The following is a 17968-nucleotide window of genomic DNA, read 5'->3' as shown; positions in this document are numbered from 1 at the left end:
CACCGCCGCCCCGCCTGGGGACGTGCTACGAGTAGCCGTATATGGGTTCATGATGCACTGCGGTACCTCATTAACCTACCCCCTCCCACCCCCGCCTCCCTCTCTTTTTCTTGCGTGGCGTTCAGACCGTGTCTCTCTATTTCCTCATCTTTAACAGCCCAACCTAGCCCGCAGCCCCATGAATTCATCTATATCATTCCTTTAATCTCTGTTTTCTCCCCTGCTCCCGACTCCCTCTTTTGCCACCCTGTTTTTCCTCCTCCCTGACCCCATCGCTCGGGCCTAACCACAACAACACTGGCCCCGCAGCATCCCGTGGCGCGCGGTGGCGCGGCCCGCCTGGTCCAGCGACCTCCCCGCCTGCGATGCGTGATGGACTGGCCCAAGGGGGAGGGCGGGGTGGGAAGAGTTCACCGCATCCCCCCGCGTGAACCTGCGCAGTGCGCAGGCATGCCGTGGTCTGAGTGTGGGAGACACGCTACGATTAAACGCTCTCGGCGTCAAGGGGAAGTTTTTCGTAGGTTTTCCTGGGTTTTGCAGCAGTGTCTGGGTTATCACAGTTTACTGCTATTTTTCTTGGGTCTTCCGATGTCGTTTGAAGTTTTCGTGCTCTTTTCTCTTCCTGGATTTTCTTTGGTCGGCTTTTGGTCTTTCCCGCACTTATGTTAAATTTTGTTCGTTTTTGTTAGTTTTCTCAGAACTTTTTCAATACTCTCTCAACTTTTCTGGACAATAATTCCACTGGTCTTCCTCAATTTTCTCTTTTATCTTTCACGTGGTCTTCCAAATTTTCCGGTCGGCCTATGTACACGCCCAAAACCTAGTTAGGGAGTTAGGGCTCTCTCCTGACGTTCCACTCTGAGGATTGCGGCTGTTTTGTACTACGATGAAAACCCTTCACGATTGCGAAAATCCCTTCGTAGGCTTTGAATAAACCCCTTTCAATATGAACATATCCTCGGCAAGGTTTCAGTTGTTTTAGTTTTTCAATGTGTTTTTTCCTAGAAAATTCACACGTTTACCCCGCTAAGTGTACGAATGGATATTCACACACCTGCAGGTGAGCGACATTCACACACTTGCATTTCCAGTGCACGAGTGGTTCACGCCCGGCCAACCCTCATCTGCGTATCACCGGTCCGATATCCTCTACTCGGGGCAGTAGAGTTTTACGGGACATCACATTGCAGCAGTAGTAGAGCCGCAATTTCCCTCGGGCCGAACCGAGTAGCCGCGCGGGAGAAGGGTTGGGACATATGGAAAAAGGGGGGGGGGGGCTGTGAGTCATTACCTGCACCAGTCACATTATTTCAGTCATTAAAATTGTTACTGATATATCTAGGAATGCGCAGCCGTGTTTTCGGCTAAAAAAAATTGTCGTTATCATATGTTTTGATTAACAATTTCTTTCAGTTTGTTGTATTTTGTAAATATAATGCAAATTCAAATATTAAATTGCAGCAAGTCGCATGCAGCGGTTTACATTGAAAAGGACGCGTAACGATTTATTTTATTGTTTATTTTTCCAAAGTATAAGTAGTGTCCTTTTAACAGATCCGTTTTACGCCCCCCCCCCCTCTCCCTTTCACGTGGGACCTGTGCGTGGCCGCGGGCCGGACCTAATGACAAGGACCTAACGACGCTGGACATGGTACCCCGGCGACATGGATCGGCCTTGATGAAACCTGTCCTATCGTGTGCGGCCCCATAGCGGCTGGGTGTCTTTCCCAATCGAAACGTGCACGCGCAGACGCAGGGTGGGCATTCAGCTCCACACTGGAGCGCATTGTCTTTGTTCAAATAAAGTTCTGTTACGGTGACTGCTTGGTCTTCAAGTCGGAAACCAAGCACTTCTGCCTGGCAACCAAAAAGAAACTTTCTGACCGTGTAGGATTTGATTTCTAACGATGCGGATACCTCAGGGAGTTTCCTCGTATACAGAACATTTTGGGCCCGCTTCGACGCGGCGCGGCTCCAGAGGCGGCTAAATGTACAGTGCAGTGCACAACGTTGCGCAACCAAAGCTCGCTGCAAGGTCCTGGTCGTCCTGGAGCCGACGAGGGTCGGGAGTCGGCCAAACATCGCCAGCGGGGCGCGAGGGATATAGAGTGGGGGGCGGGAGAGAGCCGCAGACAGAGCGGGGTAGGCCTGCCCGCCCGACAGCCGCGCGTTCACACCTTGCGTTGCCTACCGCCGCAGGCGGGCGAGGCGTAGCGCCCTTCTGTGTGTGTGTGTCTTTTCTTCTCAACTCCTGTCTACACCCGTTTGTTTACATTTAGTTTCCCGCAGGCAACGGCGGGCTCCTTCCCCCTTCCTTCTTTCCTTATCTTTCCGCTCCCTCTTCTATTCTGCCCCCAGCGTCCCCTCTTCTCCGTCGCCGCGTTCCCGGGGGCAGGGAGGGGTTGAGTACGGGAGGGGGGTACAGCAGGTAGCAGTCTGCATTGATCGGGGGGCGGCGGGGAGGGGGGTTGAGGAGGCGCGGGACGGTCCGGCGCGGCGTGGCGTGCTCTGACCGTTGGGGCACCGAGCAATACACGTCCACTATTTGGGCCGCGGTAGCCGCTTAGCGCCTGGCGCCACGCCAGCTGCGGCCGGCAGAGGGCCCCCCGAAGGGGGCGGCCCGCGGGGCGGGGGGGCCCAGCCGGTGCGCCGCCGGAGGCCCGGCCGGGGCCTTCAGACGGGGCACGCCGGCCGCGGGGACAGGACCGACACAGGACGGGACACGGACGGCCATACCGGACGGCATACGACGGCGTATTGACCGAATCGATGTCGTGCGGGCGGACTCGGACACGGCTAGCGTGCGCCAGGGTGCGTGCGGCCAGGCTAGGAGGACCGCTGCCGTGAGCAACCGCCTGCATCGCCAGAGGCACCGCCCGTCCTGCGACCGCCGCCGCCATGGGGAAGAGCGTCATGTTCGACGAGCGGCCCTCGCAGGTGCACCTCTTTGTTGTGGACCTCGCAGGTGCACCTCTATGTCTTGGACCTCGCAGCTGGGCCTGGTTTCCGTAGTTAGTGCCCATATCGCTGGTGCGGCGCGCGACCTGACCTGCCTGCACTACTCCGACGGCACTGTTCGCCGTGTCGATGGCACATGAGAGATGCTGCCATTCTATTTTGAACTTGAAATTTTACGTACTTTTTCAACCGTTGCACACTCGTTGTTTGGTGCTGGTCCTCCTTCATGCGCGTTGTTGATGAGTAGCTCTAGTTGACCCGTTGTGCTGATGGTGACGTCTCCTGTTGCAGCGCGAGCTGTTTGGGGCCAAGGCCGAGAGTGCGTCGGACGGCTCTGGCCGCGAGCGCAAGATGTCGTCCTCCTCGACGGGCTCCATGAAGAGCAAGTGGCTCAAGGCCTTCAAGTCCCTCAAGACCACCGGTAGCAGCAGCAGCAGCAGCGCACCGCCCGTCAACCCCGCGAGGGAGTCCGAGAGGTAAGGCCAGTTGGGGCTCCGCGCAAGCCGGGGTTGGGTTGGGTCCGCACATCGCACACTATAAAAATTATTCTGTCCTATGACTAAAACGTATTAAGAAAACCTGATAGGCCAACGTCAGCGACGTCTGGGGTTTCTGAGAGAGAAGTTATTATAATTTTATCAGGGGCAAAAAATATCCCTCGTCGATTGCGTTTATTTGTAAACATTGTCATAGTGGCAAGAAATTTTTATTGTGTGCGTGCTATAGGAAAGGAAGCCCACTGCAGTGATCAGAATACCGACTCCCGGGGTTGTTACTGCAGTCAATATTGAGCTACACTCACGCATTAGCATGGCATCTATTAATTTAACAATACATGTTAATATCCATCGCATCCTCCCGCACTGTCAAATAATTACAGTGCCATTTAATGACGAATGAATTGTGCCGATGAGACAGGGGGCTTGATCGTCTTAACCGTACAAATCAGAAGCACATTGATGGGCATGTGCCTGAGGACGTACAGACAGCTGTGGTGATGTAACAAACGCTCGCAAATTATTAATCACATTGTTCTGTTTTTGCTTCTCTCTTTTCCCCCCTCCGACCTCTTTATTTTTATTTTTGTTTCGTTCTGCCTCACCTTTGCTTTTCCCGTCTCCTCTCTTTATCCCGTCTAACAGAAAGAATCAAATGTACCACGCGGTGTCCACCATCATGGCAATGAGGTACAGTACCTAAGTAGTAAGGCCACAGTGTGCTCACGTGTGTTCCGTCGCAGAAATGTTCACTTAGTTAAAGAGCACTTATTTTCCAAGGAAAATGTATCGATGGGTCTGCAAAATATTTCAGAATCACGCTAAATCACGCAATTCTCAAAATATGTCTCTCTTAGTTTCCAGGTTTTCAGATTTCATTTGCATAACATCATTGTTTTTTTTTTAAAGAGGACGATTTTTATAATAAATTAATTGTAAATTGCCCATTTTTTCTAATACACTCTGCGTGTTTACAGGAAAAATGGGAGAGATGCTGCACTCGGGAACGTGGAAATGGGGGTCCACGATTTCCAGGAGTACACCTACAAGAAGATCACCCCCTGCGACGTCTGTTCGCAAGTACTGAGAGGTAGGAATCAACGACCACTTGTCTAGGATGAGGTGTATAGTTCATGTACTAATGATCGTGACTTAGATCTTATTCGTTTTCTATCGGTAGATACAATTACGTCGATATCTTTTAGACTTATAACCAGTCAATTATAGACATGTGTTGTGTACAACATAGACAACTTATAGTGAATCAGTTTCGGTCCTGCAAAATTATTAGGTCGTATTGATAATTATTACTAGATGGGTAGAGTACCTATACAGAGTTTCGCAAATTCGATCTTTATAGTGACTTTTAGTTAGACTTTTGGACCATCTTTACAGGGATCCATGCACAGACTAACAATTTATCTTCATTGGACGGCTGGGCTAGCGTTGTTTTCCCTATATAGGAAAGGTCTTGCGGGGGTGCTCGTCCACAAAGTGTGTGACTGTGTGTGTCTGCAGGGCACGCTCGCCAGGGAGTCAAGTGTCGCCTGTGCAAGATGAACGTCCACGTGGACTGCAAGGAGAGGGTGGGCCGCTGCACGGCCAAGGGTCGGCTGCTGCGGCGTCAGAAGTCTTCCTCAGAGATCGAGTCCCGCCTCAACCAAGAGCAAGACGAAAGTAAGTCCCGGTAGACAAGCGGGCCTATGTGCTGTCTGTTCTAAATCTACTGGACATATTTTAGCAGCATAGAATTACTATTTTTCTACTCGGAAAAAAATGGCATCATCCTTTTTATTATTGCGGCCTGCTATAGCCATTTGCTGCCCGTCCCTCAATTTCCAGGTTTTGCTATTATTCCCATAAAAATATATTTTTGTTTCAAATACGCCTATAAAATCTCACCAAGCTGACGTCAATGTAAGAGAAACGCAATTTTGATGCAAAAACGTGAAAAGTTTGGCGAATGTTTTTTTTTCCAGAGCGCGTGAGATTGATGTCATTTGGATTGATCATTGCTGGCTGGAACATAAATAAAACTGGACGGGCAGCAGTGGCTCCTGGGCAAACGATATAAACACCCTTTTCCTACCTGTGTACCCTTCCCCTGCAGTGGCTCTGTGGAGACGATATGTGCGGGTACCCAACGGTATCTATCGAGCCGATGCTAAATAAGAAAGTGGTGAAAATGGATCCCGCATTTTCCAGCTCGAGTATTGGCGACAGTGAGACTGTTGGCACCGAAGGCACCTCCTCGGAGCCTGAAATCGCGCTCGCAACCTCCGAGTCCTGCCTTCTTAGGTACCTCTTAGTTTTCCATCCTAATGCGCGAGCCTTTGTTGTTAGCGCTTATTGGTGGATGGCGATGCGACTTACCGGTAATGCGCTAACAATCGAGTAGGCTTTACGCGCTGTTTCTCTGCCCCCGGAAACCGTCTTTGGAACGCTCCCTATACTTTTAAAAAACTTAAACTTCTCGACAGAATAACTTAAAAGAAAGACTACCAATCGGCCTTTCTGCTGCTGCTGCAAGAAGCCTTTACACATCTTACGACTTACTCCATCTTAAGATGACGGAAAATGAATTGGTCACTGTTCGACAAAAATAAATGTTACACAGGGTTTTGTACATTTGTTGACGCGCTCGTAGCGATATCTTCTTCTCTTGCTCTCTCTTTGTTTGCGAACTAAAACTGAAATTAACACTAAAATTTAACTATTAACTCCTTAACGTTTGCTGATCTAGGCTGTGTCGGGTTAAGTGGTTAGCAGATCAGGGATAATCCATAAAGTGCCTCCGTCATTCTCCGTTACGAACCTGCCTAGCTCAGCCTTTGCAAGCTCTCATAGCGCCTGGTAGGTAGACAACATCTTGCCTGGAGGGCATGCATGTACTGTGGGGTGGCCTACCTCGAGTCTCGCAGACGCCGAGCTCCTGCAGTTTGAGGAATGAGTGTGGGGAAAATGGGCGTAATTTATGGCCGATCCCTTGGCAGAGTATCACATTAGCAGATTATGTATTTACATATTAGCCACTCTTAAACGTGTTTTTGTTAGAATGCAACTCACTTGAAACATTCGGCATCGCCAACCGTCTTATAAAAGAATCATGGTTCCATGGTTATTCCCGAAAGTCGTGTTAATGACTCTCGAAAACCATTGTCCCTCTTTTCGTCGAGCGAGAGCAGTGCTCGGATCGGTGTATCTTCTTCGAAAAAAGAGGCATTTAAATCTGGAACTTGTGGTCATAGTACCAATTATTGCAGCATTCATTTGTAATCCGCAATTGCCCGCATTTGCTAATGTGCTGCAAATATCCTTAACCTGATACAGTCTGAGGCTGATGGAACCATAATCCTACACTGTAAAGCGACTGTGGCTGCTTCTTAATTGAGAGACAATTGCGAACGATTTTCTTTGTTGTGCGAAGAAAATCCTTTGCGGTTGCAAAGAAATCTCTTCGTAGACTCTCAAAACAGCCCAATCCTTCGCAAACCTTTATCAGTGCATAACAAGTCTATCCCGTCATCGATGCCAAACATCAGTTTTCCCAATTGAGCTCTGCTCTCGGGTAGTAGAGCTTTGAGCTCGCCCGGACGGTCACAGGTACATGGCGACCTTTCGGCCTGCGCTTTGCGCTGTGTGAGTGTGACTGCATCGCTCGCGCTTTGGTGGTTTGGAAACAGAATTGCGGCTGTGCTCGGCTCGCTTTCGCGTCCTGACATGATGACATTCAAGTGCGCATCCCCTGTTGAACGCGCGGGATTGGGTGGTATGCCGGCGTTCGTATGGAGATTTAGCATGTTTTGCGGACTCCGTTTGGCATTGGTGGTTTGTTGCTGCTTGGACTATGAGTTTGTGTATCTGTACGTGCCTTGCCTGTGTGCGCGCGCCAGTGCAGTGTCCAATCATTTGCAGGCGGAAGCCCTCCCCGTGGTCCGCTGCTGACCATTTCGCTTCCTTTGACTAACTGTACTTTTTGTTTCTCTTTTCTGTCTCTCTCCCTCTCCCTCCCCCCACCCTCTCGCACCAAACACAATTTTCTTTACATTTTTTAATCGCAATCATTTGCTCATGCCCTTCACCTCATCTCACGTCACTGTACATATTTCGTTGCATGTGCTCATTTCTATCTCATGGTGCCTTTAAAAAAACAAATTCGCATTGTGTTTCACTACTTTTTCCTCCACCGCGTGGCCCCCTGCCTCTCTCTTTCTCTCTCTGTCTATCTGTCTCCCTCTCACACTACACACTCTACACTACTCTGTCCCGTTCACTCGCCGCCGCACTCGCCACCACCCACTACCACCACCACGACCAACAACCATCACCAACCAGGGCCCGAAATGGACTCCGTCTACCAAGTGCTGAAGCAGGCCCAGCAGGCCACGGAGCTCGCCGACGGCCGCGTGCTGGAGCGCGCGGAGCGCGGGGGCAGCGAGCGCGTCCGGCGGCCCCCCGCGCCCGACGGCCGCCCGGGGCTCGACGGCCGCCTGCTGGACGCATGCCCGGGCATCGACGTGCCCCCGGGGGCGGGCGCGGGGGGCGGCAACACCCTGCGGAGGAACCCCCAGGTGCCGCTGCGGGGGGCGGCGCTCGGCTCGGCACAGCTCAGCGTGGGTCCCATGCCGCACGCGTCCAGCTCAGGTCTGCATACACCGTGTGACACATGTCCGTCCTCTCGTCTCTCTTACGCTCTCTCTATGTCCCTGTCTCTCTTTTGTTTCGCTGTCTCTCTATCTTTCTATCTCTCTGTCCTTCTTTGACTCTTCTCTGTCTCTCTGTTTCTGTCTGTCTTCCTGTCTCATTCTCTATTTCCCCGTCCTGTCGAGCCCGGTCGTGCCAAGTACTATCTTGAAACCTCGCAAGGCCTTTGAACCTTTTTTTTTTATTTCACGTTCAAAGTTACGTTACGCGACAGTTGGTTGTATCATCGTTCTTAACTTGTCTGCTGCTTTGTTGTTCATTCCCACATTCTTACTGGAAATACAAAATTATGATTTCCGTTATCTTTTACGGAGTGCTCGTAATTTCAGTTCCATAGGAGGAGCATTTAAAATATTTAGCACTCGTATTAGTCCTGCTTTTTTTCTCATGGCAGTCATGTGCGGCTGCCCCCGACTTTCTTTTGGTACGACCTTGCGCTTTCTGTCTTTTGCTACGTATCTGTCTCTACGTCTATCTTTCCTTGTCTGCTGCCGTCTGTGTGACGTGGAGTGGTGGGGCGGGGCCCGCGGCCGGGCCTATAGCGTGTCCTGGCCGCGGCCCTAGCCCGGGGCTCGGCCGCTCGGCCCATGGCTAGTCCGTCGCGACCCCTGCCCGGTTCGATCACATCCTTCATACCCCACTCGTATTTTAGTCCTTTGTGGTTGGTTCCCACTCGTCCGGAATATGTTTATTTGGTGTTTCGTTTTACTTTGGTTGTAGTGTTTGCATGGTGATTGCGTACTGTCTTTTCAATCTACTAGGACAGAAACTGTATAAGGTGTGTGCAGATTTATGACCTTTGTTCGTACGTTTTTTTCTTTAAGTTCAAATTGCCTGGAGCAGATGTTTTGACTGTTATTTTTGTACTATCATTTGCATGTTTTTTGTTCATTTTTTTTTGAGAAACTTAATTTTTTTTTGTCTTGTGATTGCTTCTTATTTTTTTCATATAAAAAATATTTGTACTGGCGCCATGACCTCTGGCCGAAATCGGTGACCCATATTCGGTGGCAGTGTGATGGTGCGAATTTGCGTGTGAAACTCAAAACAAAATAAGAAGAAAAGAGAGAGAAAGAGAGACCCTGTCGTGTTAGTGTTATGCTGTAGATGTCATGACGCTCGTTTGGTACGCCAGAGTCGAAACAGATCGGAGTCAAAGCCATATTTAAAGACTTGTTAAGTGCGCCGCCATCGTGTGAAATCGTCGAATCGTCCACAAGCCCTCTAGTAACCCCCAGCCCAGCCCTGTGCAGTGCACCACCACTCAAAGTGAAGCAGGTTGAGCCGAGCTGTTGCTGTTGGTTCCCCAGGGCTGTTGATGGCTCGTGTCAACGCCAACAGCACGCCGCTCAGCCCGGCGGGCATGGGCGGCGGCCTGCCGACTGGTTTGCCCCCCACACCCGACGCGGCCCGCCGCCGCCGCCGCTGGTTCGCCGGCATCAAGAGCCTCTCCACCGTCGGCCACCACAGGAGTCGCGGCGACCAGCGAGGGGACTCCCCTGGACCAGGATCCCGTTCCATCTCCCTTCCCGAGAGTAGGACCTGCTGACCATGTTGTTGTTGCTGCTACTATTTCATGTTGTTGGTGTTTGTCATGTTGTTGTTGTTTTTTCTGACATTCTACTTGTTTTCTTTTTTTTTACGGTATCCCTTGGTCCCGACGACCCCCGCCGTTAATTGCGCCAGTTGTTTCGTGTATATTTTTTATGTTCTTTTTGGCAAATAGATAATTTAAAAATATTTTTCTGGAGAGTCGAGCTGCGCCGGTGCGGGGGCCGCTGGGACCGGGACGGGCGCGTTGCACAGTCCCGTAGCTGCTTGCTCAGTAGGCTGGCTAAGCGTGTTGCTGCCGTCTAGACTTTCCCCCTCATTATACTAATTGTCAGCGTCACTCTCTCCCCTCGGGGCCTCGCCCCTGGCGGGTGCACGCACTGCGAGTGTTGCTGGTTTGCCTACACTGTCAATCTGGGGTGCCCGGCAGCTGGGTGACACCCAAGAATCTTAAATTAAGTCGCCTACTTACTGGACACCTTTCTGGTTTTCCACATGGCATAAACGACGGCTTGGTTTTTAAGCAGTTTTGAAAAAAACACGACGCTGCTATGTATTACTTCAATAAAGGATGCTTGACTGCTTAGAAACCGTCGTTTTTACCGTCCATCTCTCACTGGCTGATCACCCAGGAGCCATGGCTTTGCAGGCACCGTCGCCCTCGGGCTGCCTCGGGCCGTAAGGCACCATGGCCTACGCGACCCCAACGGGTAGGCAAACCCGCAGCACTGTGATGCGTGCTCTGATGCACCCCGTACCTTCCACTTTCGGGGAAGCTTTACCTCTTCTTTTTCTCTTTAACCATATGGCGAAGGGGGCATCAGTCACAATTGGATAGCGTTAAGTCCAGCTTACTATGTTGTAGTAACGCTCAGTGCTCAGTGAACGCGCGCTTCGTTGGCTTTTGAGTAGCTAAAACGTTTATACTTTGGTTTATTGTTTACCCACTTTTCGGGCTTCTTATTGTAAATCATCTAAGTACTCGAATTTGTAGAATCGTTTTCTGGAGTTTTGCATTTTTTCCAGCTCAAGAACTTGTCGCCAGGCTTGCTTGTGACCGAATTGTAACTAAACATGATGTCCGTGTGGCGGCTGCGTTCTAACGCGTGACTTACCTGTTAACACATTGCAGGTGTCACAATACCTAACCCTCTTCCTAATTTAAAATGTTTGTTTATTTCTTTGTGCTCCATAGGTCTGCTGACGTGTCTCCCAGTCTAACGGCATTTTCTGTCCCTCTGAAAATTACATACTTCCCTTTTATTCATGTAATTTTATTCCTTAATTCCTTATTTATTTATTTTTCGTTGATTAAAGTTAGTTTTATAGTTACGTTTAAAAAACTCATCCAAAGGTTCGCTAGAGTAAAGTCGAGGCCCGTGCCTGCCCTATGTGACTCCTCCATCCTGCAGCATCTGTCGTCTTTTCCAGAGGCCAACGCCGTCGGGTCCGCGGCGGGCACGCGCCCCTTCGGCAAGCCCCTCGTGCTGTCCCTGGCCCACGATGAGGAGGAGGACGCCGCCGCCGCCGCGTCCCCAGGGTCCCCGGGCAGCCACTCCCCGCACTCCCCCCTGCCCATGAGCCCTGTGGCCGCCATGCTGTCCGCCAGGAACGCCAAGCTCAACGGCCCGGCGCTCCGGCGGAACTGAACGGCTGGCGGCTGGTGCTTGGATACGTTTATTACTATTTGTGATGTCTGGACTATAACGTGTGGGAACGGTGGTGGTTCTAGGGAGGGTAGAAAAGCACAATCTGTGATTCATCTGTTATTTTTATTATCAATGTGTACCAAGACTCTGGAAAAACGCTCCGCCCAAAAGCAAGCGAGACATAAGTAAACTTTCTTTTTTTGATGGTAGTAATACTTGAGATTCTGTGATAATTTAACTCAAAAAATGTAGAAAGTGGTGACATTTTATTTTATTTTTATTTTTTTTTGTCATGGTGTATGGAAGTGATGATATATAAAAGTGTAAGGAGACCTCTTGCCTTTGTACGGAACAACCTTCGTCCCCGCCCACCCCCGCGGGGGCCCCTGACCCCGCCCCGCCTGCAGGTACGTTCGCGTGGCATGTGGGGCCGCTTTTGGAGCGCGGAGTGGCATGGCTGTCCAGGCGTGGCCCGGTTGGCGTGCGTGGACCATCGATCTGGCAATAAACCCTAATTCTCCTGCCAATAACGGGGGGCAAATCAAACCTGCTAATAATAATAACTCTGCCCTTTCCCGCCCACAACTGGCCGTCTCCTTCCGCCTGCCGCCCTTTGTCTTCTCTATTTCTAGCCATCCTGTGGAGTGTGTTGTTTTGGTGTATTTTTGCGTGTGTTATTGTTGTCTGGACAATGGGCTGGAGAGCATGCGGGACATGTTGTTGATGGTGTTCTCGCGCAGGCGGGCTGTCGTCCTCGCTGCGGAGCTCTCGCAGCGCCACGACGTTGGCCGTCCCCTCGGCCGGCTCGTCGCCTGCGTCGCCTTCCTCTGGCCCCTCCGGGCTCGCCGGGCACGCCGGGCCCTCGGCCGGTCTGTAGCGCTCAGTCTCACACGGGGTAGATGCGTCCAGCTCACACGGGGTCGTAGGACCAGATACTTTTGTAACCGCAGGGAACCGCACGCCAAGTAAATCAGCACTTGTCGGGTGCATTAGCGACGGCCACATACAGAGTAGTTGTTGCGAAACACTGTTTACTTTTTTGTACGTTTATTTCTAGATCAGGTTTAATGCATGCCGCCCATTCGCCAAATAGAGCATTTCATTACTTTGTACTTCGTGTGGCGATGTAAAGAGTTATCTTTTCCTACCCATAATACTCGCTCTGTATGAGTTCCCGCGTGATTTGCTGTTGTTTTTTTCGGTCACCATTTTAAGCGCGTTTCACTGAGTGAAAAATTATTGTTGCTTTACATTGTGTCACGAGGCTGTACACGTGGTACCCACGAAGTTTGTAGTTCATAGAAATTTCAATAGTTCTATATATTTAAATTAGCCGTAGCACACAGAACGTAAATGTGCCTGGACTTTGGCAACCCACCTGCACACATTTGTGCGGTACAGTATAACTACTGTAGCGGAGAATTTCGACCAACCTGCTGGTCCATGGTAGTAGGAATATTCTTTGGTACAAATTTATAGTTTCAGTTAGAAACTCATTATCTGCATGGGTCATGAAGACAGTATTACAGTTACCTGCACTGATTAAGCTTGTCTGCAACCTGTAAACACTTGTGACTTTGATACTCTTGGTGCTACTCCTCACAATCAAAACCTTGCAAAGCATTCCTTTGTAAACACAAAGCAAATGCTTTGAAGTTCCAAGGATTTGGGACCTTCGCGATACCAGAAAGTACGTCCTCCATTTGCCGTTACGAAACTGCCCAGTTCAGTCAATGCATGCTCTCATAGCGCCTGGTAGGTAGGCAACATCTCGCCTGCAGTGCACGCCTGCTCTGCTGGATGGCCTACCCCGAGTTTCGCAGGCGCCAAGCTCCTGTAATTTGTCGAACGAATCCGAGAAAAAAGCCGATGTACTTTCTTAGTTTGGGTGATCTCTAATGCCAAGGACTATAATTTGAAGTTGCACACACTGGAAATGCAAGTGTGTGAATGTCGCTCACCTGCAGGTGAGCGACATTTCTTTCGTACACTTGAGGGGGTAAACGTGTGAATTTTTTCACACCTTTACCCCCCTAAGTGTACGAATGGAATGTCGCTCACCTGCAGGTGAGCGACATTCACACACTTGCATTTCCAGTGCACGAGCAAGTGTTTACCGGTTGCACACCCGGCTCATCAGTGTGTAACAAACCAATAGCTATGTAACTGACATTTAGAGGCGAGGTGGCAGGATATCCATTTCTGGAGAAATTTTTTTATCGTGCACCATACTCACCCGATCAACTTTGACCAAGTCACAGTTCAGGCGAAACCGGTCAAAGATGTGACCCCCATCTCTCCAGCCCATAAAGGAACAGCGTGTCGCGGGGGAAAGTTCTGTCGCCAACCTTCTTCTCTTTTTTTCCCCTAACCTAACCGAACTCGCCTTTTTCAGAGCGGAGGCGGCCCGCGCGCGCTCGTCGGCCAACACCGCGCTCGCCCTCACTCTGTGTGCATCACTGTGCCCTTCATGTAGTGGAGGGTGTCGACGCTCTGCATGCTGTGTGACTCGGCTTGTTATTTTTTTGTGTTTTTTTTAACCTTCAATTACCTTTTCTGGAGTGTCGTAGAAAGCCTTCTCTCTTAATCGTAAATAACGGTTGGCTCATCGACAGAACAAAAGGCGTTGCGCTACGCAGCACGATTGCATCGCTTTCCGTTGAAAAGCTCTCGCTGTTGAAACTTTTTTTTACGTTTTCTTCTTGTCTCGGGCTGGGGCGCGGGACCCCCTACGACAACAACATTCGCGACCTTAGACCTTTCTGCATGAGAGTGCTCACCCCCTTGTCGGCTCACGGCTAACCGGGCGCCCCTGCGTGCTTGCAGCTCCGCACAGCCCCCGGCGTCAGAAGCTCAACCTCCGGATGAAGTCGCTGTCGCTCGACTCTCCCGAGTCCACCGAGCACGCGCGGCGAGGCCGGCCCGCCAACAACCACGGCCACCACGGCGGCACCAGCAGCGCGGGCAGCGGGCCGCATGACCCGCACTCCAGTCACTCGTCGTCGTCCAGGCTGCAGTGTACGTATGTCTAACCCCCCGGGCGGACCGCGCGGCAAAAGCAAGGCGAGGAGCCCACACTGGAAAACGCAAAAGTGTGCCCAAATGTCGCAACACTTTGTAGGTGAGTGAAAGCCTATTCGTACACTTGAGGGAGCAGACGTGTGAATTTTCCTTGGAGATTCACTCATACTTGTGCCTTCATGTCTACGAATGGCGTTCACACACCTACAAGTGTGTGTGACATTCACACGCTTCGGTGTTCCGTTCAGTGTGGGGTGGACGCGTCCGCATGTAAATAAGAATTTAAATAAAACGTCACATTCCGTGAATCGGCATGGTGTTTCATACTAGCGAGATTCGGAGGAACGGTTGAACAAAGGCGTCCCTGATTGTTTGAGCGATGCTCGGCCCGGCTCGGCCACACAATCGGAGAGGTTTTTGTCTCACCCGCTGTTCGTTTCCTTTCGTCTCGTGAATCGCAACACTTCGCTCTTGACTCGCTGCTTACCGGCCGAGCTTCCTTACAGCATGTTTATTGCTCCTCTCTTCTCATCTTGCTTTCCTTGCGTAGCGAAGCGTAATATGAGTAATACAACGTGTTGGTTTAGTACTTCTCTTCAGCAGATTCTCTCGTTCTCTTCTTCTTGTGTGCTATGTGTTGTGCACATCCTTCTTTTCTCTCAATTCTTCTAATGCACTCGTCTCATTCTCAAATCATTTTTCTTCGTATTTCAGTTCTATTTAAGACTAAATTGTGTGAACTGCTGGCTATTTGGTTTTTGTTTATTCGTAAATTTTGAGATATTAAAAACTATTATACTCTACAATTAGAAGTGTGTGACGTTCTTTCTAACACTTAAAAGTGCGTGCCAACATGCCACACACTTGTGTTTGAAGAGTACGCCCACGGAGCAAAATGTTTAAATGATTATAAGCCTTTTGATGTCCCTATCAACCGTTTAATGGTCACTAATAAGAGTTTGAGAGAGTGTGTTTTCACTTTCAAATTATTCTGCACCCACTTTGCTCATAATTCGTTTCCTTCTTTATTACAGCTCATTCGTATGCAGATTTTTATAGGCCCACGCCCTCCAGTACGTAATATCAATAGCAGGGTAGTGAGTTCCGTAGAGGACCAATAGTTGTGGGAATGAAGGTGTTTCGCTCTAGCCGGATGAATCTGATTATACCCCAATTAATACAAAGGGTGTAGCGCGAAAATAGGGATTATTTTATCCTCACCGTTGTTTGGAAACAAACGCGTACCAATGTGATGTTGATTAAAGTCCAATTTATGGCCAGCCTTTCCCAGGTTTATAGAAATCCTAGCATTTTTCACTTAAATATCGTTTGAATGCAATTTTCTGAAAAGCCCTAACATAGCTAAAAACGGTTCCTTGGCGGATCTTTCGCGTTAAACTAACTCGGGCGTTTGTTTTAGGCTACCCTCAACATCTACAAGATTCGTCCTTTCGATTGTGGTCTTTAGGCCGGCGGAGAGCTGTATACCTGCAACATGGCCGATCTTGGTCAAGTACGATAAAATTATATTTAGTAAATTGCCTATTTAATGTCTGCCCTGATGTAAATAACAATTCCCGTCGGTGTATATAAGTCGGACTAACTACCTAGGGAATGCTGGAAATTGGAAATGTAGAAGCAACAATAAGGCAGTCGTCTTTCCCGACAATTCGAATTTCTCCCAGTTCTTACAGTCCTGAACTTAAAGCTTGCTTAACTTCTCGAAAAATAACTCTTTGGGAAAGACGACAGCCTTCTCTCCTATAATGTTTGGGCTGCTGTGATTTAACCTTGACAGTATAAGCATGTATTTTACTTGGAGTAAAAGTACAACACATTTCTAATTGAAGGTTAAATTCTGTAGTGGTACCAAACAGAAATAGTTTTTTTTTTGTTTTTGTGGTGGAGGGAGGCTAGAAAGTATAAGTAGTGATGGGGTCTCCGATGGGACCCTATTACTATTAGTATAACGATACGTGTACAGCAAAGCACACAAAGTAATCACCGTAAGCGGACACCCGTAACCAGTTGATTAGCTCAATTCTTGGTTGGCAACTGGACATTCAGCTTCTAGATGCCGATCTAGCACGATCTGAGTCCCACACGAAGACGCAACCGAGTGCGCTGTGTCCTTTCCTCTACAGCTACAGCCTATTTTTGTAGGAACGGTGACAGTCGTCAGGTAGGCGCAAGCGGTTGGTTAGCTAGTCTTGCTGCGTGCCCTTGGACCTGGTTGTACGTAACTCCCCTCTCTAGAAAAGCACCTACTTCACCTTTGCGCACTCTCTGTTCCAGTTTACTTCTTTCCTTTTCTAGTCCTTGCTTGCATGCCCTGGACGTAGAAGGTAGCTCTTAATTGTATATTGTAACAGTAGCCGGCCGGTGGCCGCGATCCGACTGGGCTGGAACGCCCGCGGATGCGAGGGTAGGCCACCCGCACTGTCGCCTGTGTGGCGGGCTTGCCTACCCCGGCCTCGTCGGGCTGAACACGCTGGCTGGACAACGACGTTTATCCAAGGACCACGCCCACCGTCACCCGTATAATGCGCAATCCCCGTGTGTTCTCAAAGAAGAGCATACACTTGAAATGTGAACAAAGTAGTTAACGCGCGCCCCGCCTCTCCTTGCAGCGCCGTCCAGTCCCGGCCACACCCGGCGGCACCTGTCGGCGCGCAACATGCGCATGAGCTCGGTGGAGCTGCCGGACGACAACGACAAGTCGTCGGCCTCGACCTCGCCCTGCCCCAGCCCCGTGCGGGACTCGCGCACCGCCGGACAGGTACCGACTTCAAACGATGGATGACTCATGTTCTGCAAACTGAATAAATTTCGACGTGAAGGCATTGCTAACCTAGAGTGTGTTTTCTTTCGTTTCTTTTTTGTTTTTTAGCAAAAATCACACCGCCTACTGCCGACTAACCTGTACGTTGTGCTATTTAACTTCAAGGCCAGACACCAAGACGAACTAGATCTCAAGTAAGTCGTGTTTGTTTGCGTGTGGGAGGGGGGGGGGGGTCTTTGTGGTGCTGCGGATGCTATAATCTGTACCCTTGCTCCGCACGCAGGGCCGGCTACAAGGTGACGGTGATCGACACCGCGGACCAGGACTGGTGGAAGGGCAAGTGTCTCGGGCGTATCGGCTTCTTCCCCTCCAAGTATGTCACCAAGATCCAGCCCGGGGAGCGGCCGCTCCAGGTGACGCACAATCTGCAGGTGGCCGACGGGGAGGAGGGTCTGACACTGCTCAGGGACCAGATCGTCATCCAGGTGAGTGTCGGCGAGGACGGGAGGGGTGCTGAGCGGCAAGCTTTCCGGCTGGGCGTGCTATTGCTGACCAACTCCGTTGTGCTGCAGGTGGGCGAAGAGCTCGACGGGATGGTGATGATCCGGAGCGGGGACAACAGGCAAGGGGTGTGTCCCCTCAAGTTCCTCCAGGAGGTATGACGGCCGCCGGCGGGCAGCGCCACCGGCCGGGCCGGACAGGCCATCATTGTGTCCAACCCTGACGGCACCGTGTTCCGGGCGCCGCCCCCCAACCCGTCCCCGGCCCCGGCCTCCTCCGCGGCCCCGGCCCCGCCCCTGCCCGCC

At 50.5% G+C, this 17968-nt stretch overlaps 1 protein-coding gene across 13 annotated transcripts in view; it reads left to right on the top strand.

Moving 5' to 3' along the window:
* Positions 1 to 17962, top strand: part of LOC113205947 (uncharacterized) — a 157585-nt gene extending 139623 nt beyond the window's left edge. The window contains exons 11-23 of one of the 13 annotated variants that reach the window (XM_052264045.1): positions 3250 to 3434; positions 4101 to 4145; positions 4433 to 4545; positions 4974 to 5132; positions 7791 to 8099; positions 12100 to 12228; positions 14186 to 14377; positions 15415 to 15453; positions 15801 to 15893; positions 17011 to 17159; positions 17271 to 17356; positions 17446 to 17647; positions 17735 to 17962. In XM_052264045.1, coding sequence (XP_052120005.1) covers positions 3250 to 3434; positions 4101 to 4145; positions 4433 to 4545; positions 4974 to 5132; positions 7791 to 8099; positions 12100 to 12228; positions 14186 to 14377; positions 15415 to 15453; positions 15801 to 15893; positions 17011 to 17159; positions 17271 to 17356; positions 17446 to 17647; positions 17735 to 17824 — 1791 coding nt within the window. In that variant the 3' untranslated portion in view covers positions 17825 to 17962. Of the gene's footprint in view, positions 1 to 3249; positions 3435 to 4100; positions 4146 to 4432; positions 4546 to 4973; positions 5133 to 5660; positions 5754 to 7790; positions 8100 to 9469; positions 9695 to 11141; positions 11692 to 12099; positions 12229 to 14185; positions 14378 to 15414; positions 15454 to 15800; positions 15894 to 17010; positions 17160 to 17270; positions 17357 to 17445; positions 17648 to 17734 lie in introns of those variants that run through there. The other 12 variants (XM_052264062.1, XM_052264054.1, XM_052264081.1 and 9 more) reach the window with 12 other exon arrangements.
* The last annotated feature ends 6 nt before the right edge of the window (positions 17963 to 17968 follow it).

Source organism: Frankliniella occidentalis, unplaced genomic scaffold (genome assembly GCF_000697945.3).
Source record: "Frankliniella occidentalis isolate FOCC.00 unplaced genomic scaffold, Focc_3.1 Scaffold2, whole genome shotgun sequence".
Lineage (NCBI taxonomy): Eukaryota > Metazoa > Arthropoda > Insecta > Thysanoptera > Thripidae > Frankliniella > Frankliniella occidentalis.
Note: the sequence above shows the minus strand (reverse complement) of the source record. Positions and strands in the feature narration are given on the sequence as shown.